The sequence below is a fragment of the Bos indicus x Bos taurus genome, chromosome 3 (genome assembly GCF_003369695.1).
Source record: "Bos indicus x Bos taurus breed Angus x Brahman F1 hybrid chromosome 3, Bos_hybrid_MaternalHap_v2.0, whole genome shotgun sequence".
In the NCBI taxonomy this organism is placed as follows: Eukaryota; Metazoa; Chordata; class Mammalia; order Artiodactyla; family Bovidae; genus Bos; species Bos indicus x Bos taurus.
The window spans coordinates 22,261,380-22,287,642 of record NC_040078.1 but is presented as its reverse complement, the minus strand read 5'-3'; the positions used below and the strand labels follow the sequence as shown (position 1 = coordinate 22,287,642).

Sequence of the window (26,263 nt, the reverse complement as noted above, 5' to 3'; positions counted from 1 at the left end):
TTGGGTTTTTTGTTGTTATTCTTCTTTTTCTAGTTGTTTTAGGATTAAGGTTAGATTGTTTGTTTGATGTTTCTCTTGTTTCTTGAGGTTGGCTTGTATTGCTATGAAGTCCCTCTAAGCATGGCTTTTACTAAATCCCATAGATTTTGCATTGTTGTATTTTCATTATCATTTGCTTCGATGCATATTTCTATTTCCATTTTCATTTCTTCAGTGATCTGTTGGTTGTTCAGAAGCATTTCGTTTAGCCTTCATATGTTTGTGTTTTTTATACTTTTATATTTTTCTGTAGTTGATATCTTAGTTGTAATCAGAAAAGATGCTTGAAATGATCTCAATTTTTAAAAAATTTACCAAGGCTTAATTTGTGGCCCAGGATGTGATCTACCCTGGAGAATGTTCCACATGCACTTGAGAAAAAGATGAAATCCATTGTTTTTGGGTGAAATGCCCTGTAGATACCAATTAGGACCAACTGGTCCAATGTATCATTTAAAGCTTGAGTTTCCATGTTAATTTTCTGTCTGGATGATCTGTCCATCAGTGTGAGTGGGGTATTAAAGTCCCCCACTATTATTGTGTTATTGTTGAGTTCTCCTTTAATAGTTGTTAGCATTTGCCTTATGTATTGAGGTGTTCCTATGCTGGGTGCATATATATGTTTACAATTTTTATGTTCTTTTCTTGGATTAATCCCTTGATCATTATGTACTTCTTTGTCAAAGTGTCCTTTGTCTCTTATAACTGTCTTTATTTTAAAGTCTATTTTATCTGATATGAGTATTGCTACTTCTGCTTTGTTTTGGTCTCCATTTGCATGAAATATTTTTCCTAGCCCCTGACTTTGAGTCTGTATGTGTCCCTAGGTTTGAGATGGATCTTTTGTAGGCAGCATATAAAGGGGTCTTGCTTTTGTATCCATTTGGCCAGTCTCTGTCTTTTGGTTGGAGCATTTAACCCATTTATATTTAAGGTAATTATTGATAAGTATTATCCTGTTACCATTGTGTTTGGGGTTTGTTTCTATAAACCTTTTTTCTGTGTTTCCTGTCTAAATAACATCCTTTAGCATTTGTTGAAGAGCTGGTTTGGTGGTGCTGAATTCTCTTAGCTTTTGCTTGTCTGAAAGCTTTTGATTTCTCCTTCGAATCTGAATGATATCCTTGCTGGGTAGAGTAATCCTGGTTATAGGTTTTTCCCTTTCATCACTTTAAGTATATCCTGCCATTCCCTTCTGTCCTGCAGAGTTTTTGTTGAAAGATTGACTGTTCTCCTTTCAAGTTGTTTGGTGCTTTTATTATTTTTTCTTTGTATTTAATTTTTGTTAGTTTGATTAATAAGTATCTTGGCATGTTCTCCTTGGGTTTATACTGTATGAGATTCTCTGGGTTTCTTGGACTTCGGTGGCTATTTCCATCCCCATTTTAGGGAAGTTTTCAACTATTACTTCCTCAAATATTTTCTCATGCCCTTTCCTTTTGTCTTCTTCTCCTGGGATGCTTATAATTCAAATGTTGGGGTGCTTAACATTGTCCCAGAGGTCTCTGTGACTGTTCTCATTTCTTTCTATTCTTTTATCTTTTTTCCACTCTGCTTCATTTATTTCCACCATTTTGTCTTCCAGTTCACTTACCCTTTCTTCTGCCTCAGGTACTCTACTGTTGGTTCACTCCAGAGTGTTTTTAATCTCAGTTATTGCATTGCTCATTGCTGATTGACTATTCTTTATTTCTCCTAGATCCTTGCTAAACATTTCTTTCATCTTCTCAAGCCATGTGTCTAGTGTGCTTATCTGTATCTCCATTTTGCTTTCAAGATTTTGGATCATCTTTACTATCATTATTCTGAATTCTTTTTCAGATAGACTCTATCTCCTCTTTGGTTTGGTTTGGTGGGTTTTTACATGTTCCTTCACCTGCTGGGTATTTCTCTGGCTTTTCATTCTGTTTGCTGTGTTTGCGGTCTCCTTTCTTCTGGCTGGAGGGTTGTAGTTCCTCTTAGTTGTGGAGTCTGCTCCCTATGGGTAGGGTTGGACCAGTGGCTTGTGAAGATTTCCGGACTGGGTGAACTTGTGTGTGTATTCTGGTTGATGGAGCTGGATCTCATCTCTCTGGAGGGCAGTGCAGTGTCCAGTAGAGAGTTTTGGGGTATCTGTGAATTTGGTGTGGCTTTGGGGAGCCTGTCTGTTAATGTTCAAGATTGTGTTCTGTTTTGCTGGAGGATTAGCTTGGGATGTCTTGCACTGGAGCTTGCTGGCTCTTGGGTGGAGCTTAGACTCAGTGTAGGTGTGGAGGGTTTTGGGTGGACTCTGGTGTATTAATGTTCTCTGTTGTCAGGAGTTTTATGATGGTCAGAAGTTCTGGAGTTGAGCCTCCTGCCTCTGGGTTTCAGTCCTGACATCTTACAGTAGCATCAAGACTTCTCCATCCACATAGCACAAAAGACAAAACCCATAGGTTAATGATGAAACAACTCTCCACAGCCAGGAACACCCAAAGGGAGTCACAGAGTTTATATAGAGAAGAGAATAGGGAGGAAGGAGAAAGAGGTGACCAGGAGAAAAAAAGAGTCAAAAGGGCAGAGCAATTAAGCTAATAATCAACTCCCTAAGTGAAAATGGGTACTAAAAATTAGGCTCTTAAAGATACAAAATTAATAACAAAAGATAGAAAAGCAAAAATTAAGAACCTGGAATAAAAATTAGACTCTCAAAAGCACAATGTAAAAATACGGAATTTATTTCAAAATTAAGTTGTTTTTTTTTTTTTTTAAGTGAAATTAGGCTATAAAAACTAAAGGAGTAACAAAGAGCTGTATTAGGACAGTATGAGGGGAAAAAAGAAAAATAAGAGGGGAAGAAAGAAAAAATAGGAATTGAAATATGAGAAATTAAAAAATAATAAAATTTTTGAAAATTAAAAAAATAATAATGAAGAAAAAAGTTTCTTTTAAATATTTCAGTAAGAAGCAGAGGGATATATATGGTGGTAGTGAGATGAATGTTCATTTGATTTCTCTGTGTTTCTGCTAGTTGAGTTGCCTACTCAGAAAGTCCTCCAGTATATCTAGGAATGTCTCTGGAGCTGTTGTGGGCAGCGTGGAGTCAGTTCAGTGTCAGATATTCCCTTGTTCCAGCTGTAGTTGTTCCCAACGTGTACAGTTGCCCCTCAAATGCACAGTCTCAGTTTGACTGTGGGGTTTTAATCTGTTGCACCTGCTGCTTCTGGGGCAGTTCCCCCTTCTTTTCTTTGCTTAGGCTGGCCTCCTCTGTTTGCAAGTTTTCCTTCAGTGTCTGATCTCCACCCTGACATGAAGGGGTGAAACTGGCCACTTATTCAGGCTCACTTGTGCTGTGGAGACAGCAAGTGAAAGTGTCAGTCACCAAGTTGTGTCCAACTGTTTGCAACCCCATGGACTGTACTTCAGGCTCCTCTGTCCATGGGATTCTCCAGGCAAGAATACTGAAGTGGGTTGCCATTCCCTTCTCCAGGGGATCTTCCCACCCAACCCAGGGATTGAACCCAGGTCTCCTGCATTGCAGGCAGTTTCTTTACTGATTGAGCCATGAGGGAAGATGTGGAAAGGGAGGGACACTGCAAACAGGCACCACTGGTGTGTGTGGGGAGCCCTTGAAATGGATGGATCACCCAGGAATTGCCATAGTTCAAGGCGGTGTGCACCTGCTGAGTCCAAGTGCTAGGGCTCCCGAGTGCAGGGTGCACCGTGGGGGCACAGCCCCAGGTGGGCCATGCATCTCCTCAGGGGAGTTGGTCTCAGGCTGTGATACCCTCTATAGCTCTGTGGTGTCCAGGATCCTGGGAACACGTGGGTAGCGGCTGGTGGCTTGCTCACAGCTTGGGGGAGATGCGGTGTTTGGGGCTGAGATTGCAGCGGCTCCTTGCTTTCTGCCTCTGGCTGCTGCTCACCTGCCTCTCTGCCTCTGAGGAGAGTCTTCATTTATTGTGTTGTTCATCACTGTCTATTTGTTCTTTAATTCTTTAGGTCCTTGTTAAACATTTCTCGTATTTTCTCTATCCTTGCCAAGAAATGGGTCCAGCTCTGGAGTTTGCAGGCAGTTGGGTGGAGATGGGCCTTGGTGCTAGGATGAAGACCTCTGGGAGAGTTCACATTGATTAATATTTCCTGGATCTGAAGTTCTCTATTAGTCCAATGGCGTGGTGTCAGTTCCCCCACCACAGGGTCTCAGATCCAAGCCCTGGCCTGGGAACCAAGACCCTGCAAGTCATGTGGCATAGCCAAAAAAAAAAAAGCAATAAACAGAAAAAGAGCAGAACAATACCAAAGGACAAAAATAAGATAAAATTAGAAAAATTAAAAACATATAGAACAAGAGAACAATAAAAATAAAAGTGGAACAAGACAGAACCACAACAGCAAAAAAATTAAAAAAAAATAATATAAAAATAAAAGATAAAAAAGAAAAAGAGTTCCCTGGTGCTTTCTCTAGCCATGTTCTTGCCCCCCATGGTGAGCTGTAGCCTATCCCTGCCTCCCCAGTAGACCTCAACACTTCTCTGGTTAGGTCTCTGGACTCTCTGTGTCAGCCCCACCTTTGCGTGTGTTCCTCTCACCAGCATCTGTTCCTGAAGCTGGCCTGGAGCACACGTGCCCGCATAGGCCTCCATATGCATGCTCAAAGGGTTGTTGAGCATTTTTTATTGAGGTTTGTTTTTGCTTTGTAGGCTCTTGCTTGCATTGAAAAATTAAATATTTGTCATGTATAATGGAAATATGTTTTCTGACGTGTTATTTGTCTTTTGATTTTGTTGCATGTGTGTATGTATATCAGTGATGATGTTTAATAATTCTTTGTAGTCAGAACTTTTAACCTTGTAGCATGTGAGTTTTGCCATTAGCATTCTGCTTAGAAAGGACTGCTATCCTGAATTTGTACTTAATGGCCTAAATGTTTTTCTTCTAGTATAATTATGGTTTTTCATTTTACATTAAAATTTTCATTTCCCCAGAAATTTATTAGGAGAGAACTTGACTCTATTCCTTTCCCCCAAATATGGAACAGAGTGCCTGCTTTTTGGAAATTGCTGACTTAAATAAGTATTTTGTTCTGCGGTAAGCAGTCGTCTTCTTAATAGTGTCAGAGATACATCCCATTCATTTGGTGAACTTTAGAAACTCAAAATACATTGTATCATAAAGGTGTGTTTGGATTGCAGTTTTTTTTTTGGAATATGCAGAAAGCTGACAGTTGGCCTTCTGGTTTTTTCCTTCTGGTAATTTATGTCATTTGCCTCTGACTGCTTTTAAGATACTTTCTTTTAAGTTTTTAGAAACCTAATTATGATGTATCTTGGTATATATTTCTTTGGGTTTATTTTTTTATTCTCTTTGAAGTTCATTCAGCTTTTTGAATCTGTAGATCTTTTGCCAAATTGTGGAAATTTTTCAGCCATTCTTTCTTTGAGTACTTTTTTAGCTCTGTCCTGTTTCTCTCTCTTTCTGGGATGCCGATGAATGAATGTAGATCTTTTGTTAGAGACTTGCAGTTCCCTGAAGCTCTGTTTTCAGTCTGTTTTCTCTCTGTTTAGATTGAGTAATTTCTGTGGTTCTGCCTTCCAGTTCACTGATTCTTTTTTCTAGTCTGCTATCAAGCCCATCTTCTGAGTTTTTTACTTCGGTTATTGTAGTTGTTAGTATATTATTTTTCTTTGTACTTTCTATTTCTTTACTGATGCTTTCAATTTTTTTTTCAATTATTTTAATAAACATGTTCATAGTTGCTTGTTGAGGCACTTTTATCATTGCTGGTTTAAAATAAGTGTAACACCTGTGTCATCTAGATGTTGGCATCTCTGGATTGTCTTTTTTCATTCAGTTTGAAATCTTCCTGGTTCTTGGTATAATGAATGTTTAATAAAACTGGACTTTTTTTTTTTTTTTAATTTATTTTAGCTGCACAGGGTCTTCATTGTGGCACGTGGGCTTCCCTAGTTGTGGTGTGCAGAGTAAGTTTCCATATGTGGAATCTTAGTTTCCTCATCAGGGATTGAACCTGGGCTTCCTGCATTGGGAGCGTGAAGTCTTATCCCCTGGACCACCAGGGAAGTTCTTACTTTACATATTGAGACTCAAGGTCTCATTTAAACCTTTTGTTCAGTTGTCTATGCTGCTCTAGCAGGGAAAGGTGGTTGCTGCCTTGTTACTACCAGGTGGAAATAGAAATCAGACTCCACCTCTGAGCTTTTCTTAATACCTGGAAATAGGGAGGGGGTTTGTCCGTCCTTCTGGGTGAGAATGAGAGTACTAGTTCCTAATCTGGTCCCCATGGGCACTGTGCTAGGGGTGGTCTCATTAACCCAAGGCAGTGATAAAAATCCTGAGTCTCCACTAGGCCTCCTTTAACACTGTAGGGCCGGTTGGGGATGGGGCTCATATGATCTAGTAGGAATCTAAGTTCAGGCTCCCTATGTGGTCTCTACTGACACTGTAGGGGAGGGAAAAGTGAAGTGGGACGGCTTCATTATTGGTGAATGGGATGAAGATCCTGACTGCCTGGTTAGCCGTCTCCAGTACCTTCCTCCTAGGGGTGATGGGAACTTCACTGAATCTCTTGAGGGTGGAGGTCTAGGCTCCCATTTGGCCTTTGCTGGTGTGGATGGGGCCACAGATTTTTCCCTTTAGTGTTTGGCTTAACTAGAGTGGTTATTGTCCAGAAGTTATAAGTTTTGTCTCTCTAGGCTTTCTTTTCCCTTTGGCTATGGAAACAGGCTTTTGTTAAACTTTTCTTTACTGTGTACATTGGCATTTCTGGGTGGTTAATTTCTTCACCTCTAAGTCTGAGCTATATGAGGCAAAAAGAAACCCAGGGAACTCATAACTGTTGTTTGCTGGCTCCCAAGGTTACTAACCAGTCTGCCTTCTTTGGCCCCACCTTTTCAGAGTCATCTTGTTATGTTCATTTTCTTTGTAATATTCAGAATTTTTAGTTGTATTATCCAGAGGAATGATGAAAAGAACATCTCTATGTCCCCAAAAGCAGAAGTCTCCAAGGTTCATATTTTAATCTTCTTTAAATTTTCTGGATTTTCCCACATGCAATATGATGGGGATGATACCTAGCATGAGCTTGTTACTACTTTAAATTGGGTAAATTAATGTACATTGTTTACTACTCTCTCTGGTATTTAGTGGAGAAGGCAATGGCACCCCACTCCAGTACTCTTGCCTGGAGAATCCCATGGACAGAGGAGCCTGGTGGGCTGCAGTCCATGGGGTCGCTAAGAGTTGGACAGGACTGAGTGACTTCACTTTCACTTTTCACTTTCATGCATTGGAGAAGGAAAGGGCAACCCACTCCAGTTTTCTTGCCTTAAGAATCCCAGGGATGGCAGAGCCTGGTGGACCTGCTGTCTGTGGGGTTGCACAGAGTCGGACACGACTGAAGCAACTTAGCAGCAGCTGGTATTTAGTAAGTACTTAATATCAAAAATAGTAATCCTTTATCTGCCTTACTTGCCATCAGTATCTTTTTTTCATTTGTCATTTGCCTTTTAAAAAACGCTTTATTTTTGTTTGCGCTGGTCTTTGTTGCTGCGTGCGTGTTTTCTCTAGTTGCAGTGTGGTCGCTAGTCGTGGTGCACAGCTTCTTACTGCAGTGCCTTCTCTTCTGCAGATCACGGGCTCTAGGGTGTGTGGGCTTCAGTGGTTGGCAGCACCAGAGTGCTCTCTAGAGTGCAGGCTCAGTAGTTGTGGCACAGGAGTTTAGTTGTTCTGCACTATGTGGAATCTCCCCAGACCAGGGATTGAACCCATGTCCCTGGTATTGGCAGGTGGATTCTTAACCACTGGACCACCAGGGAGGTCTGCCTTTTATTTTTATGGAGGGTTTTTTTTTTTAATGTACTAAATTATTGTTTCTTTTCTAAACAAAAATTACATATATAAAGTAAATGTCTTTATTTAAAAATTATAATTATATACCTACATAAAAAATAACTTGTTAATCTTTTAAATGTTTTACAATTGTATGTTGCCCAGTTCCTTTTTAAAGGTGATGAGTTCAAACCAGAGTTTTACTTTTGTTAATAGTTTTTCTATAAAGTATGTTTGGGATTTCCCCCCTTCGGAAGATATGGCTAGTCTCTGAAACTGAATTTCCCCCACCCCATCCCAGAGAAAGAGAGGCAGCAGGAGCTCTCTGGACTTCAGACATCTATTTTCTGCTGTCCTTGTACATTGGTAAACACCGCCGGTGCAACACTGTTTGCATTCTTAACAGCATTGCTTCTGGATTCAAACTTGATTTAATCTCATCCTGTCTTGATTTTTTTTGTTTCCTTTAGCATCCAGTGGCAGATTTAAATGGTTGCAGTTAAGCAAGCAGACACGTGTATCACCCATGTGTTGTTTTTTGCTGTTACGTTGCATCAGTAAAACCTCATTTCCTAGAATGGACACTGGCATGAGACTCAGGCAGTCTGGAGGCCAGATCCCAGGTTGATTTTCTCATCTGCCAAGTGGATCCTGTAACACTGACAGGCTGTTTTAGGGCTTTGACTATAGTGGTGGCAAAGTTTGTTAAAAAAAATAGTGTGAAAGTCAGCAAATATTTACATATCTGTAACTTCTCGGCAAAAGATACGTCCAGTAGGCTTGGGGTATGGGTAATTAGCCTGTGTTCTTTGGTTGAAGGTCTTGAACATAGCCTGTGTGTGTGCTGAAATGTCTACTCTTCTGACTTGCTGTTTGTTTGTTTTTTTATTTCTAGGGATCCATCTACGCCCTTATCAGCTGCAGGGAGTCAACTGGCTAGCCCAGTGCTTCCACTGTCAGAATGGCTGCATCCTGGGGGATGAGATGGGCTTGGGTAAGACCTGCCAGGTATGTTACTGTGGAGCGAGTACTGTTTACCTCTACTGGAATACCTCCTTACAACTCATTCCTGTTTTTAGCTGCCAACTATTGGGATGTATTTTTATACTAGGAGGTATACAGGTATTTTTATACCTGAGCTTTTGTTACGAGATCATGACCTTGGACTTGGCTTTTCTCATTATGGGGGTGGTTTTGAACTGTCACTACCTTTGTTTTAATCTAACCCTTGACATATAGAATTACAATTAATGGGCAGGATTTTCTATATAAAGCAAATATACCTGTCCCAGGGATCAAATTGGCTCTTCCCTCTTTAGTAATACTTTACTAGTTAACTGGATCACTTTTAATATTAGTCTCCCTCAGTGGATGGTGGGGCTACTTGGCATTTCTCCGCCATGCTAGAGAATTACAGAGGAGGTACTCTGTTTGCTAAAATGACCTGGCCTTCCAGTGGTAGGAATCAGACCTACCTCCTTGGGTAGAATCAGACGTGACTTCCTTGGGCATGGATTACCAGGTTTTGTCTTGAGATTGATCCTGCCAGTAGGATAATCACCAGTACAGCTCATGTTGACAGAGGTCAGCGGTAGTCTTGGATTGATGGAAAGTCCAGACACAGATACCCCTTGGGTTCATCACACAAGGTTTATTCCTCTGTAGTGTACCAAAGAAAGTCAGTGCAGTCAGGGGATACAGCAGAGGCAATTGAGTAGAAACCATGGAAGTATAAGTTTCTTGATTCCAAAGGTTTCATCATTGAACCCACAGAGTGAGTGAAGTTCCCATTAGTCCTTTTAGAAGGACTAACCTCTCCCCTTAAGTCTGACCTCACATAGTAAACATCAAGCTGGAGCAATTCTGCTCAGAGTCTAGTCTGACCATGTTGAAAGTGAAAGTGAATGTTGCTCAGTCATGTCCAACTCTTTGTGACCCCATGGACTATACAGTCCATGGAATTCTCCAGGCCAGAATACTGGAGTGGGTAGCCTTTCCCTTCTCCAAGGGATCTTCCCAAACCAGGGATCAAACCCAGGTCTCCCACATTGCAGGTGGATTATTTTCCAGCTGAGCCACAAGGGAAGCCCAAGAATACTGGAGTGGGTAGCCTATCTCTTCTCCAGCAGATCTTCCTGACCCAGGAATCGAACCAGTGTCTCCTGCGTTGCAGGTGGATTCTTTACCAACTGAGCTATCAAGGAAGCCCCTGACCATGTTGGCGATGCCTTAATCTAGATGTACCTCATCAGTCTTGGGGTTTTTCAGGATACAGTATGACTTCTGAGCATGGTTCCCCAAGGTAGCTATTTATCACTCTCAGATGTCTCAGGCAGTAATCCTGGTTCTAGTATATTCCTGAACTGAGAGCTATGGAACAAAGAGAAGTATCCCAGTGTTTCTGGGAGGCAGGCCAATGGACTCTTAGATTCAGGTACAGAGCCCTCTGTGTAGTCTCCTGTGCAGTATCCATTTATCATGGCAAGCTTTTAAAGAAACTTCTCTAGTCAAAAATGTGTACAGCCAGGTCCTAAAATAGGCTATTAGGCTTTACAGAGATTTTCAATTTAGACCCTGATGTGAGTTTATGAGGCATTATTTATTGTTTGTTTTCCTCACTGGAATGTGTGCCCCAGGAGAGCTAGGAGTTTTGTTTATTTTGTTAACTGTTCTACACCAGAGTTCAGAATAGAGCCCGGTGAACAGAGGGCACTCCATTAGTGCATGGGCTTCCCAGGTGGTGCTGGTGGTAATGCAATGCTTAGTCACTCAGTTGTGTTCAACTCTTTGCGAGCCCATGGACTGTAGCCCACCAGGCCTCCTCTGTCCATGGAATTCTCCAGGCAAGAATACTGGAGTGGGTTGCCATGCCATCCTCATGCTAGTGGTAAAGAACCTGCCTACCAGTGCAGGTAGACATAAAGAGATGTGGGTTCGATCCCTGGGATGGGAAGATCCCCTGGAGGAGGGCACAGAAGCTCACTCCAGTATTCCTGCCAGGAGAATCCCGTGGACAGAGGAGCCTGGCGGACTGCAGTCCCTGGGATTGCTGAGTTGGATAGACTGAAGCAGATTAGTGTGCAAGCATGCACGCATAAATCCATGTGGGGGGAAGTTAGGAAGGAAGGAAAACATCCTCCTTTAGGAGACCTGGCCAACAGCAGAGGCCAGCGTGTGGTTGGTCGTCTTCACAGTCATATCTTGATTCTTCTTAGCATGTGTTTTTAGAGCATTCCTAACTTTGTGCCTCATTTGCCTTGTTTTCATTGATTTCTGCTGTCTGTCCCTGATACTTTCCTTTGTATGAAAGGTTCAGTTACATAAATTTTGAGCACTATTGCTTGTTGACTGTTGATGTAATTGAGTACCGTCAATGTCTTCGGCAGTTGTATCAAATCTTACCTGATTTCACTCTAGGAATGGATGACTCTCCTAATGTGTGCAAGATTGTACATTATTTTTTTGTAAAGCCAGTCTTGTTTAATAGATTGTGTTTATACTGTATTCTTTTTGGTGCAATTATAGGTGTTCTCTGCAAGGCTGTGGGAACTTTATAATTATTTCTCATGCGGAAAGGTGATCAAAACTGCCTTCTTTTTCTGTGTTCCAGACTATTGCACTCTTCATTTATTTGGCAGGAAGATTAAATGATGAAGGACCATTTCTGATTCTTTGTCCCTTGTCTGTTTTGAGCAACTGGAAAGAAGAGATGGAGAGGTACAGAGGAGTAGATGTAGTTGAAAATTTTTTTTTACTTTTTTTTCTGGGTACTATGTGAAATATGATAAAACAACATATTGTCCTAAGCAGTGAGTTTATTTTTTCCAGAAAACTCTGACCTGAGGCAGTGTAGAGAAAGAATGAGGATCAGATGAGGGAGGGAGGGTCCAATGGATGTTTTTGTTGCCTTTTGGCAATTTGAAGGTCAGTACTCGTTTTTAGTAAATTTGCTGAACTGAGGAAGAAACCATCCTTTTCATAGTGATACAGTGACATTTCATAGGAAGTAATGAATGTGGGAAAATATTTTTCTTTTAAGAATTAACACAAGGTCCTTTTAGATGTTCATCTGACCCTTCTCCCTCTTCACATGGGGACTTAGTCACCCTTAGGTTTGTCCATTACTCTAGTTGAGGTTTCAGGGTCTCAGGACTCGTTCTGGCTGCAAAGCATCCTGAGGTCTGTACATCTGTAATCCTTCCATGAAATGTCATTTTCCAGACATGCACCCCTTGTCCATGGCTCTGTGTTTGTGTTCATTTACCTCTTTTCTTGGATTCAGATTTGCTCCAGGTCTTTCCTGTGTAACATATGCAGGTGATAAGGACAAGAGAGCCTGCCTACAGCAAGACCTGAAGCAGGAGTCACGTTTTCATGTGCTGCTAACTACCTATGAGGTATCTGTTTGTTATTCTACAGCCAGAACTCTTAACCTGGGACCTTAGAAGTTGTAGAATCCTCTGGAATTATATTTAGTTTTTTTGAGGGCTCATGTTATTCTAGGAGGAAAGTCTGAGGAAAGTCTGTTTTCGTTTGATTCTCACAGAGGTCCTGTGAGCAAAGGGAGTGAAAAACTATTGTTAGTTCGATATCTCTCCCTCTTTCTTGGTGGATCAAGGGGGAGGGCTTCCCAAGGAGGCAGCACTTGAGCTGTCTTTTGGGCAATGAGTAGAAGAAGGTAGGATGGGCTGAGGCATCATCTGTTACTAGAGGATGGGAAAGGAAGATGAAGATACTTAGTTCTCGTCTCTGTTCTCATTCTTCAAGCTAAGAATGTCCAGACTCCTGTAAGCAAGCCCTTCTACGCGTTCATGCCTCCCTTTGTCTGTAAGATGCTGCCATCCAGAGGTTATGCTCGGAACTCTTGTACATAGTCAATGAATGAGACAGCTAAATCCAGTAGTTTAGGAGAGTTAATAAAAGACTAGCTTAGTAATGTCAGAAGTATATCAATATCAGCCTTTACAATGCGTTTTCCTTAATTTTCAGATTTGCTTGAAAGATGCATCTTTTCTAAAGTCGTGAGTATGTTGCACTACTTCAGAAATTGTCCTGAATGTGTCATGAGAGTAATGTCTTTCCTTCACATTTTTTCCCCTGGTTTGTCATCTGTGAGTCTTACTGGGTGTGTGGCACGGCAGGAGTCTTACAGTCCAAGCCCGTACTCTTTACTGTGTCTACGTAGATTCCCTGACTTAACCTCTGTGAACTTCAGCTTCTTTATCTGTAAAATGAGGACAGCTGCTGTGAGGATTAAGTGAGATAAGCTGTATGTGGTGGGTGGTTAGTAGATACCAGATTCTTTACATCACAGCTTGTATAGATGCCTGTCAGGACTGCTGTGTGGAAATTCTACTACAACATAGGGGAATTATTTGAGCTTTTTTCTGGAAAAATCCTAAAATAGCCATCAGTGCTATAAAGTTAACTTTTTATTTTTTAAATAATTTTATTTATTATTTTGGCTGTGCCTCGTCTTCATTGCTGCACAGGCTTTTTCTTTTCTCTAGTTGTGACAAATAGAAGCTACTCTCTAGCTGCGGTGCACAGACTTCTCATGTGGTGGCCTCTCGTTGCGGAGCACGGGCTCAAGAGCTGTGGCACACGGGCTTAGTTGCTCTGCAGCATGTGGGACCTTCCTGGCCAGGGATCAGACCTGTGTCCCCTTCATTGGCAGGTGGATTCTTTACCACTGAGCCACCAGGAAAGCCCTAAAATTAGCTTTTTAGAGAGGGATTTTTAAGTAAATTTCTTTCCAGTTATTGGCTTACAGGTCTCAAATCAGCTCATAAAGTACAGGCAACTTAGGTGTAACTCTTATACTACCTGGTACTTATACAGTGGTAGGGCTGCCGTGTTGCAGTATGTGGTTAAGCCAACACTTACCTTATAAATTAAACAAGAGCTCAGTTTTGGGTGAATAAGAAGATATATTGACAGTTTCATTCTCATAGCATGTGTACTTATGGTTAGGTGGGGTTTGTTTCTTTAATATTCAGGACCTTTACAGAGTGCTTTATCAATAATATAAATGTTATTTCATACCCAGGCTCTTCTGAGTTGGATTTTTATTTTCATCTTATTTTGAAACACTAAAGACTCAGTCACAGATTTCATGACTTCCATGTAGTGTTTTGTTTCATTCATGTTTCATTTAAATACGCGTATTACTTTACTTTTCTTAAAAAAAGGATACGCTTTCCCTCTCACTTCTTTTTTATTGTCAACATCCAACTTAATATGTATTAAAGATCTCTTCTCTGGAAAGACATTGTTCTGGGAGTTACCAACAACACCAGGAAAGTAAACCATACGGTGACCCCAAGCGAACATAAAACTCCAGTAGAGTTAATAAGAGGTATAGATATCCATAATATCCATAATATTAGGCAATATATGGAAAGTCTCAAAAGGCAAGAAGATTAGGACATAGATGTTATTGGGTACTTTCCATAAATTATCCTATTGGATCAGCATGAAAACCTTAATAAGTAGGTATCGTCATCCATTTTATAGATGAGAATGGTAAGAGATGAGGTGTGACCCATCCCAGGGCACATTGCTAGTAAATGGCAAAGCAAACCTCCAAACCCACTTTGTTGTAGAGCTTTTTAAAAGAGAACTTTCCAAAGTATTTAAATGCACTGGAGTTTTACATTTTCAGTAGAAATATAATCTTTCTATATGAGATTATTATCTTAAATCCATTCGAAGTGAATTCAAGAAACTAAGTAGTAAAGGGACATTTATAATGTTTACTCATTATGACCCCTAAGAACACAGTTGTGTTCTTTTGATGTATTTGGCAGGGTTATACTTTGTATGACTGTACTGCATACTGAGAACAGCCTGAAAGTGTAATGCAATCGCAGCCCTAAAGAGGCTTATTAGGGAGGGTTGAGACTGTGCATGTAACAATATGAAAAATAGGAAAGTTTTTTGATAATAAACATAAAATCTTTGGATCAAGAGGATTAGAAACTACTTTTCCCACTCTCCATTCAGTCCTGGAATTCCCTCCACCCCTTCCTCTCCAGGGAGCATCCCTTGGCATGTCCTTCAGAGAGTAATTTGACGACCTTCTGTTACTGAGCCCAAATTCACCTCCTTATAGTCTGATTCATTAAACATGCTTTTTACTGGTTGCTTTTATATGTAAAAACCTGAATATTGAGACTTCCTTGGTGGTCCAGTGGTTAAGAACAACCCATGCCTCCATTGCAGGGCCATGGGTTTGATCCCTGGTTGGGGAACTGAGATCTCACATGCCACACTGTGTGGCAAACTGAATTAAAAGAATAGAAATTAAAGAAAAAAAATCTGAGTATACAGCTCTTAATACCATAATAATACTGTAATGATCTTAACAGATTAGTACCTAATCTATGTTGAATGGTCATTTAAACAGGAGCCAGGCACTGTCCTGTAGCCCCTTGAAAAGGGCTCACACCCTTGTCATGCTGTGACCAGCGTCCAAGATCAGCTGGACTCTTACTCCTCATGATCCTTCAGTGCAACTCCTGCTACCCGGCAGGAGTGACCCTGATTCCTGCACCCTCTCTTGGACCCAGTTCTTCCCTCTACCTGCACCACTCAGTAGGTGAATGGGCCTAAGTGTCTGTCTCTGTACCCATTTTCTGGATTTTCTCTATGGCCTCAGAGGAAGAAGGCTTCCTCCTCTTTTAAGGTCAACCTCTGCTCAAGATCTTCCTCTAATATTTGAGGGATTTTAATTTCCATATATCTTTCCAGTGTTCTGCTTTACTTGTACGTACATTTAGTTGTTTTTAATATGTAAGTATGTATGTATTTTTGATCGTGTCAGGGTCTTGGTTGCAGCCCTCTGGATCTCTCATTGTGGTGTGCTGGTGCATGGGCTTATTGTTGCGATGTGCAGGCTTCTCTCTAGGTGTGGCTCACAGGCTTCAGAGTGTGTAGGCTCTAATTTGTGGCCCTTGGGGTCTCTATTTGAGATGCACAGGCTCAGTAGTTGTGGACCATGGACTTAGTTGTCCTGCAGCATGTGGGATCTTAGTTCCCCGCCCAGGGATTAAACCTGCATTGGAAGCTGGATTCTTAACCACTGAAACACTAGGGGAAGTCCTGTACATTTAGTTTTTTAAGTATAAGAATAATGTAATGGGATTACAGAATGTTTACAAATGAGATAAGAGCCTCATAACTTCCACTTTATCTTTTGCATGGTTTTTATTATATATATATTATATAAATATATAATATTTATATATTTTTTAGTTATATAGGCCTTTTAAATTATAACATATTTATCATTTAAAATGCTGTGTTTCATCACCCATTATTGGACCTATTATTATTTTCAGGTTTTTTGCTGTTTTAAATAATGTAGCTTTGAACATAGTAATACATACATATTTTAAATTTTTTTGTGGGCTAAACAGCTTCCCAGGAGTATATACAGAGGATATCTTCTTGGGAATTTGTGGTCATAACTATTATGCTACCAAAGGGCACTGGCATAGCCACCAGTGACTTCTACATTAACAGTGCCAGTGATGTATCTTCTTGTTGTAACATTTGATCTGTTCACCACATCCCCATTTTTTATAATTTATTTATTTATTGGTTGCACTGGGTATTCCTTGCTGCTGCTAAGTTGCTAAGTCACGTCAGTCGTGGCCGACTCTGTGCGACCCCATCCCTGGGATTTTCCAGGCAAGAACACTGGAGTGGGTTGCCATTTCCTTCTCCAGTGAATGAAAGTGAAAAGTGAAAGTGAAGTCGCTTAGTCGTGTCTGACTCTTCACGACCGCATGGACTGTAGCCTACCAGGCTCCTCTGTCCGTGGGATTTCCCAGGCAAGAGTACTGGAGTGCAGTGCCATTGCCTTCTCTGATTCCTTGCTGCTTGACAGCTTTCTCTAGTAGCAGCGAGCAGGAGCTACTCTTCAGTGCAGGGCACAGGCTTCTCATTGCAGTGGCTTCTCTTGTTGCAGAGCACAGGCTCTAGGCACATGGACTTCAGAAATTGTGACTTGTGCGCACTAGAGTGTGGGCTCAATAGTTGTGGTGCAGGAGCTTAGTTGTTCTGCAGCATATGGGATCTTCCCAGACCAGGGATTGAACCTGCGTTCCCTGCATTGGCAGGCAGATTCTTTTCCACTGTACCACCTGGGAAGTCTGCCATGTCCCCATTTTAAAATCACACTTTTTTTTTAGCTAACGTGACATCATTGTGTCTTGATTTTTCTTCTGGGTCTGTATCTTAGTTCTGCCTCATACTAACTTTATGACCTTAACTGAGCTTTAGTATCAGTCTTTTTTATTAGTATTTTTTATATTAGTAAAAAGGGCACAATAATGTCTACTCATTTTATTTTTTGGGGTTAAATAACATACCTAAAGCTCCAAACTTTAGGTATGTTAAAGTGGCACATAGTAAATGGTCGTGTTTCCTTCTGCTTTCTGTCTCCAGCGCCTCTTTTCTACCTTCAATGCATAGAACTTTTCCATCTCAGAAAATAAATTCCCTTAATTTTACTACATTATCCAGATATTGCCTGATGTACTTGGTCGGCTCTTGGAGAAGGCAATTTGGGTGTGTTTCTAACAGAATGGGCTTGATATTGGTCTTCCCAGAAAGAGTCTTAGTTTTGTAGTAAGACTTTTGGGTGTGAGATATGTGTTTGAGTTATATAAAACTGAAAACATGGATGTTCCCCTTACAGCTTCCCTTGGAGTGTTCTTGTTGTGGATGAAGCTCACAGGTTGAAAAACCAAAGCTCCTTGCTGCATAAGACTCTTTCAGAGGTAAACTCATAGGATGCTTTTAGTTTGTATATCACTCCCTTTTAAAAAATGTTAATATTAGTTTGGTCCTGTATAGAGCCAATTAAATTGACACATTTTTTTCAGTGAGATTTCTGCAGGGTTCAGTGAACATTTTATGGTGACAGAAGTAATGCTTAACATGTCCTAGTTTCTCTTGTCTTTTACATAGGAGATAATGTTTATTAAAAATCTGGTTGTCAAATGAATAGGACTCTACCCCAGGATAATACGTTGTATTTTTGGAAATGCTTCAACTGTCTTTTTGATTTTCAGTTTCTTTAAAAATAATCTTAATGTAGTTTTTCTGTCTGCAATAACAAACATATCTGACATATTTATTGTACCACTCCCCCATTTACCTGTTTAAAAAATTTGACAATTCAGAGTCATGAACAGACTAATTTCATGCCATTGAATATTCCCTTCAGTCTCACCTGTCTCTGTCATACTTTTTTGAGTATGAAACCTTTGATCTTACTCCATTCAGTTCTCTGGCATCATTCTGGCAAAGCAGATGAGAAATGTCATTGTAGCCTTACATTTGCCCTCTTTTCTGAGGAACCAGTTGAAGAGCTTATGAGTATGAAGTGTCCTTCTTGTTGTTGACCTAGTAAAGACTTATTAATTCCTGTGACCTGGTGTGCAAATTTCTGGGATTGTCATTGACTTTTGGTCCCTTTTCCTATAATAGATCAATTAATGAATTTAGAGGTCATTTGGAGGAAAGTCTTAGATCTGAATTCTTTATTTACTGGTTAAAAGTTAACAGTTTTTAGTGTTTAAATGCAGATATGGCCACTATTATTATTATTACCCCGATCTCAAAGATTGCTGTCCCCTAGTAGGGCCCCCTCTGCTCTGTGGTGTCCTTTGCCTTCTTTTTAAGGACTCTTTAATACTGTCTCTTTTCCAAAAGATTGTCATATCCAGCACCTAAGAGACTCTAAGATACTGCTTCATCAGCTGCTATGCCAGTTTATTGATTTATAGTGGGAAAAGAGAAGCAGGAAAGGAAGTAAACACAGTAAAGGAAGCCTGTGTTTGGAGTGGGGAAGCTAAAGTCTGTTGCTGGCTCCAGAGCCTTTTCTTCTTATTGGTAAGGAAACAGGCTCAGAGGAGATTGTTTTATGTTTTCTGAGTATTCCTTTTTAGGTGAGGTTTGAACTGCAGACAGCTAGTTGGTCAGGAAAAAAACGCATTTATTGATTGGGCTGAGAGGCGGGGAGAAGGGTACTGCCTTTTATTTTCTCCTCTTCCAAATACTGTTTTCAGCTTGTTTGTAAAATTTGGAAGAAACCTAAATGTCAATGTAGGAATTGATTATACTGTACAATTTGTGGTATACCCAAACAGTATATTTACAGAGTAAGGCTGCCATGAAAAATTATGTAGAAGAATATTTAATAATGTAGGAAATATTTGCAAAATATTTTATACAAAAAAGTTTCCAAAATTTTAAATATAAGCAGAGATTGTCTCTAGGCTTCTTTTTCCCGATTATAACTTTTGATGCTGAATGAACACTGCTTTGAATTAAAATGTTAATCCATGTGATAGTGTAATTTCATTTTAGTGATTGACAACCTTGGTTATCCTTGTTGACTTCATATTTTTTGGCCATTTTAGTTCTTTGAGCATATTGTAAAAATGTGATTTGGTTATTGGAAACATTCGTTGTTAACCATTTCCCATACTTGAAATATTGTGAATACGTTGCACTATAAGCAGCACGAGTGGGTGGGCATTGATTAGACAATTTAAAAAGAAACAAACCAAGTGAAAGTGCTCCCCCAAAAGATTTTGAAAACAGTTTTCATTGATTGTATCATTTCATTTATCACCTTTGATATCTTCTTATGACCCCCTCCCAAATCAAATTATAGAAACACAAGAGGAAAAGTAAAAGCCACCAATAATCCTATTCCACTGTGTACGTTAACATTTGGTATATATGCTGCCACGTTCTTTACAGCGCATGTGTACACCCAAACCTAAATGTATATATGTGTGCATGCTAAGTTGTTTCAGTCGTGTCTGACTCTTTGCGACCCCATGGACTGTAGCCCTCCAGACTCCTCTGTCCATGAGAGTCTCCAGGCAAGAATACTGGAATGGGTTGCCATTTCCTTCTCCAATATTGTTAAAAAAATAAAAATATATTAAATACCAGAATTCAGTGTGTGTATGTATATATATATATATATATATATGCATATATACATACATAATGTATTTCCATGTTATATATATATATATATATATACACATATATACATACACATACATATACATATATATATATATATATATATACACATATACATATACATATATACACGTACAGCATATAGCTTTCTCTTTGTACTGTATTATTTAACTCAAGTAGTATAAGGTCTTTTTATGTTAGCTAAGAGATTGTCCTTTGCTTGACCTAACAACTGTTGTTACTGTTTTTCCTAACCTTTTACTTCATTAGTCTGTTATTCATGGGGTTCTTATTCCTCTGCTCAAAATTGAACAAGTGTCTTTCCATTTTGGGTGGTATATAGTCCAGAAACGTCCAGAATTCTTGTTGTCTTACATTGGCTACACGTGTTAAGTTTTACGAAAGGATGTTTTTAAAAAATATATCTTCTTTCTTATAGTGGTGGGTCCTGCTGCTGTAGTTTTGGGCTTCTCAAACTGCATGAGTATATGCTGTGTGCTTGAATTTCCACATAGGTTGCATAACAGTAACCATTTTGAATACTCATCGATACTTTAGGGTTCACAAAGTGATTTTACTTTATAAATGGTATCTCCGTCACAAGATTTATTATCCCCTTCTTATAGTTGAAACTGAAGAGGTATTATTTCCTACATCAAACAGTTATATACATTTAGAATCTGAGCTTTCTGATTTCATGTCCCTGAATTCATTTCATTGAATCATGCCTCTCTGTGTTAAGGTTGTGATGGGTCACTCAGTCTTGCTTTCCAGCGTTACAGATTTTCATTTTATTCATTTGTATATTTGAGTTCTCAGTTGTCTTCAGCCTCCTGTTGACTGGAACACCCATCCAGAACAGCCTCCAGGAGCTCTACTCACTCCTCAGTTTTGTGGAGCCTGATCTCTTTTCCAAGGAGCAGGTGGAAGATTTTGTTCAGCGTTACCAGGACATTGAGAAAGAGTCTGAGTCAGGCAAGTTCCCTTCTTACAAATCATGCCCAAGAGGTCTGGGCCCAGCAACTTCCCTAGGGCATAAGGGTTACAGATAGAAAAGAAGGAGAATCTATAACCAGAGAACCCCTTCTGAGGAAGTAAAGAGCCTCACAAAGATAAGGTGCTGTCAGAGCCCTCCTGTTGTTCCCAGTGCCTGCTGTTCGTGATTCTCCTATTTGTTTGTCACATGACTCTATAATTGTGCTTATTTGGGTCATTATCAGAAGAAATAGTGTCTGCTGGTTTGCAGACTTTTTTTTCCAACGTATAATTTCTGTGAGGACTTGGATAACTTCCTATGGTACTTCTTGAGGCAGAGAAATATGTGGGTGCCGTAGTCTGAAACTGTCATTCAGGGCTCCATAGCACTAGTGTTTCTTTTAACACTTTTATCAGTACATAAGAACCAAAAGTCTGGGCTGGATGGTGTTGGAAGTAAAGGAGGAAGCCATTCTGGTTTGTACAATGGTCATTTGTAGTTTTCTTCTCATACCTTTGCTCCTCTGCCTCTTAAAATTGTCTATCTATGTGATATTATCCCAGGCTCATTATTCAAAATAATTGATAGGCATGCCAACTAGTGGGTCTGTATGTACTAGCTGAGGAGGAGTTGGAAAGGCTTCTCACAGCAGAAATCTCCATTCCACAGATTGAATTTTACCTGGGGAACCTGCTCGGATTGTTCCCATGTTTAAGGTTGCTATATAAAATATTCCAAGTCAAATATTACACAGGACATACTGATCTTCAACAAATTATTTGTTCATCAAATTCAAATTCAAATTTAACTTTTATTTTTATTTTTTGTTTCTGGCAATCCTGCATGCAGTGTAATTCTAGTTTAGGCTAGTTTTTAAAAGTTTCTGACAGCTCAGGAAGGAAAAAGGGTATGGAAGTCAAAGAACTAAGTGTGAGTACTAGCACCTTTATCAACCAGCTGTGTGACTTTGGATAAGGGATTTATTTGACTTCTCTGAACTTCACTTAGTTTTACAAATAGGGACAATGTTACCACCTTGCCTACATTTCTGAGCTGTTATGCTGATCAAATGCAAAAGTATCCTGGAAAAAGAATAGTTCTATGCAAATGAGATTATTAAAAGAAACAGAAGAAGTTGGAAAGAAGAATCCAAGGAAGGACGAAATACTGTGAAGAATTACCTTGCTGGCCTAGAAGGCAGAATTGGTATGAAAATGAGAAACAAAAGTAAACTGTTGTATGTTCTCTAATAGTTCATTGCCTTGGTTTTGCTTTTGTCCCACTCTAATTGTGTGTGTTTTTTCTTTCCTTGTACAGCAAGTGAACTATACAAACTCTTACAGCCATTTCTGCTGAGACGAGTAAAGGCTGAGGTAGCCACAGAGCTTCCCAGGAAGACGGAAGTAGTGATATACCATGGCATGTCAGCACTGCAGAAAAAATACTACAAGGCCATTTTGATGAAAGACCTAGGTAATCAGAGGGTACTTGTCCATTTAGAAACTAATGAGAATGTGATTTTCATGCACTTTATAATCACACTCAGTTTGTATAGCAAGAAAATGGGATGGGATTTTTTATTCTGAGTAGTAGTCAGGTCAACTAGAGTGAGACTGGCAGAGTACCTTTTCCAGTCAAAGTATAACTCTGACTTTGTTGTTTGTTGACTTTGTGAGATTTCCTTCCCATCCCCCCACTCCAGGTTTTCCTTAAGGGCTTCCCCTGGTGGCTCAGATGATAAAGAGTCTACCTGCAATGCAGGAAACCTGGGTTCGTTTCCAGGATTGGGAAGATCCCCTGGAGAAGGGAATGGCAACCCACTCCAGTATTCTTGCTGAGAGAGTTTCATGGTCAGAGGAGCTTGGCAGGCTACAATAGGGTCACAAAGAGTTGGACGCGACTGAGCAGCTAACACTTTTACTTTTCTGTCTTAAAACAAGGTGATAGTTAAGAAAACTTCTTATCAGTGTGCTGTTCTTAATGCACTTCAGTGAAATTTGGGAGATACAGATTTGAAAGATACATTATTGAAATGAGTAAGGTTATGTATGGAAACTTGCAGGGTTTTTTGTTGTTGTTCAGTAATCCATCTCTCTCTCTCTTTTTAAAATTTCAGATGCATTTGAAAATGAGACGGCGAAGAAAGTTAAACTTCAGAATGTCCTGTCCCAGCTTCGGAAGTGTGTGGATCACCCATATTTGTTTGACGGTGAGGCAGTGCCCTTTTTTCTCAGCATTACTTTTTTTGTCATTTTATGGCCAACCTCATAGAAAAGTTCTTAAAAAGATTTGCCTATATTTACTATCTATTTTTCCCCATTTTCTCTTGTTAATTTTTTATGTTGATTATCTAATGTATTGTTCATATTCAGATTTCTTCAGTTTTAAACGTCCCTTATTACTTTTTCTTTTATCTTTTTAAAGTAAATTTATTTTTATTTTAGATACAGTGGGAAAACACAGGAGAATTTTAATCAGGGGAGTGATAGGATCTGATCTGCATTTTGTTATAATTTTGAGCTATGGACACTTAAAAAGAAACAATAGCAAAAACAAAACCAAACACTACAACCCCAAAACCGCAGGCCCAGAAATGATAGCATATCCATTCCCCCATCCCCTCCCAGCATGAACATCTCCTCCCTCTGCTAGAAGGAGAGTGACATGTTTATCCTCAAGGTCAGAAACTGGAGAATGAGAGAATTCTATGTAAGCTGACCTCGGTAAGAGTTGGATACGACTGAGCGGCTGAGCACATGAACAGACCTTGTTAAACATAATTTTCATTTTACTCAGCCTCCTCACATACTGTAGTTCCTTTTCCACAACTGCTTCTCTTTGTTCAGTATAATTGTTCGTTGTTCAGTCACTATGTCGTATCCCGTTCTTTGTGACCCTACAGACTGCCGCACTCCAGGCTTCCCTGTACTTCACTCATGGAGTTTGCTCAAACTCATGTCCATTGAGTCAGTGATGCCATCCAACCATCTCCTTCTCTCTTGCCCCCTTTTCCTCCTGCCCTCAATCTTCCCTAGCATCAGGGTCTTTTCCAGTGAGTCAGCTCTTCGCATCAGGTGACCAAAGTATCGGAGCTTCAGCTTCAGCATCAGTCGTTCCAATGAATATTCAGGGTTGATTTCCTTTAGGATTGACTGTTTTGATCTCTTTGCAGTCCAAGGGACTCTTCAAGAGTCTTCTCCAGCACCACAATTCAAAAGCATCAATTCTTTGGCTCTCAGCTTTCTTTATGGTCCAACTCACATCTGTACCTGACTATTGGAAAAACCATAGCTTTGACTATATGGACCTTTGTCGGCAAAGTGATGTCTCTACTTTTTAATATGCTGTCTAGCTTTGTCATAGCTTTTCTTCCAAGGAGCAAGTGTCTTTTAATTTTGTGGCTACAGGCACCATCCACAGTGATTTTGGAGCCCAAGAAAATAAAATCTGTCACTGTTTCCACTTTTTTCCCTTCTGTTTGCCATGAAGTGATAGGACCGGATGCAATGATCTTCATTTTTTTGAATGTTGAGTTTTAAGCCAGATTTTTCACTCTCCTCTTTCACTGTCATCCATAGGCTCTTTAGTTCCTCTTTATTTTCTGCCATTGGAGTGGTATCTGCATATCTGAGGTTGTTGATATTTCTCCTGGCGATCTTGATTTCATTATGGTAGAAAAGCATTTTTAAATTTTGCCACTTCTCTGGGTCTTCATTTATTTTGGAGAGCTACTTATGGGAAATCATGTGAATACTTCTCTCCTGTGAATCTGCCTGTGTCCATCTTTGTTCTTTTCAAATTCAAGATCCAGTCAGAGATCTTACAGTGCATTTGTCATGTCTCTTTATTCTCCTATAATCTAGAAATGCTCCTCAGCTTTTTTTTTTTTTTTTTTTTACTTTTTCATTAAATTGACAGTTTTAAAGAATCATGGCTCTATGTTTTATGGGATATCTCATAATCTGAATTTTTATGATTGCGTGTCCCTTTGTCTTGAACCCAGTCAGTGAACCTTTTTTGTCACCACCATTGCTAGTTTATCAGTGGTCTCTGTGTGGCTCAACTGATGGTTATCAGTTCACTTTTTTTTAATTCCATCTCTCAAAACCTTTGACACAGTTGATCACTTCTTGAAACACCTTTTTCCTTTGGCTTCTGGGACAATACTTTCTCTTGCTTTTCCATCTGCCTTATGTCTTCTCTGCCTCCTTTGCTGAGGGAATTTCATCTTATGGATGTCTGTAAATTTCCCTCTAAGTACTAATTTAGCTGCATTCTACACATGATATGTAGTGTTTTCATTTTCATTCAGATTTTTTTTTTTTTTTTAATTCACTCTGATGGGTAGCCTGTGGGACAGTTCCAGGCATTTTATGCTGTGAGGGCTCTAGTATTGACAGGATCAATGCAGAGGCTTTTCTGCAGTCATTTGAAGGAAGTTGTTGCCAAGTAGCCATATGAATTGTTTTAAAATGTCACAGGATCTTAATGAGGTGCATGTCAGAGCTTTTCTTTTATGCGAAGAGCTGTTGGGAACATGTAGATTTTAAAAGAAGCCTTCCAGTTTATTTTGTACCCTGCATGAGAATGACTAATTTATATCTAACCCTATGTCTTGATGTGTTTTCTAGAGTGAGAACCTGAAGGTTTCAGTTTTGGGTCTGTTTGGTCTTTAGCGTCTCCCTGTGCTTCAGTTTCAGCATGAGAATGACTAATTTATATCTAACTCTTTGTCTTGATTTGTTTTCTACAGTGAGAGCCTGAAGGTTTCAGTTTTGGGTCTGTTTGGTCTTTAGCATGTCCCTGTGCTTCACTTTCCCAAAGAGTAGATTTGTTCCTTGGGTAAACATTTCTTAGACATATTGGATGTGCCAGTCTCTGTGATTGATATTGGGTAGTGCTGATATCATAATATAAACAAATAATTATGAAATGCCTCAAAGAGATATGAGACTTGGGCTCATTATCAGTTAGAAGGATCTTGGCTTCTCTGTAGCCTCGCCATCAGCTTCTCCATTCAGAGTCTGCCCCAACTGGGAACACATTTACTGGGAGTGGGTTCTTTCTTTCCCAGGTGTGGAACCAGAGCCTTTTGAAATTGGAGACCACTTGATTGAGGCTAGTGGGAAACTTCACCTGCTGGATAAGCTGTTGGCATTCCTGTATTCCAAGTAGGTGATAGGTTCATATTTTCTATTCTGAGCTGGTGATTGTTGAAACCAGAATAATGTGCAACTCACTGATTTCTTGAGACTAATCCCAGTTCTCCTTTTTTCCAAGACCCTGATTCAGGTTCCACCTTTTCTGCAGCTATACCCTTCATCCCATGCCATCCCCTCTATGATCATCCTTTCCTTTCCTGAATTCCTATAGCACTTAGGATCCTAATCCAGCATTTGGCAGCATACTGCCTTAATCCGC

The 26,263-nt window shown here is 39.8% G+C and overlaps 1 protein-coding gene across 4 annotated transcripts in view; it reads left to right on the top strand.

The window, feature by feature from the left end:
* Positions 1-26,263, top strand: part of CHD1L (chromodomain helicase DNA binding protein 1 like) — a 64,507-nt gene that overhangs the window by 9,526 nt on the left and 28,718 nt on the right. For 3 of the 4 annotated variants that reach the window (XM_027535401.1, XM_027535404.1, XM_027535405.1), the window contains exons 2-10: positions 8,747-8,859; positions 11,462-11,568; positions 12,134-12,248; positions 12,841-12,872; positions 17,558-17,639; positions 20,679-20,841; positions 22,160-22,315; positions 22,959-23,051; positions 25,917-26,013. In XM_027535401.1, the coding sequence (XP_027391202.1) occupies positions 8,747-8,859; positions 11,462-11,568; positions 12,134-12,248; positions 12,841-12,872; positions 17,558-17,639; positions 20,679-20,841; positions 22,160-22,315; positions 22,959-23,051; positions 25,917-26,013 (958 nt within the window). Of the gene's footprint in view, positions 1-8,746; positions 8,860-11,461; positions 11,569-12,133; positions 12,249-12,840; positions 12,873-17,557; positions 17,640-20,678; positions 22,049-22,159; positions 22,316-22,958; positions 23,052-25,916; positions 26,014-26,263 lie in introns of all 4 variants that reach the window. The other variant, XM_027535409.1, reaches the window with a different exon arrangement.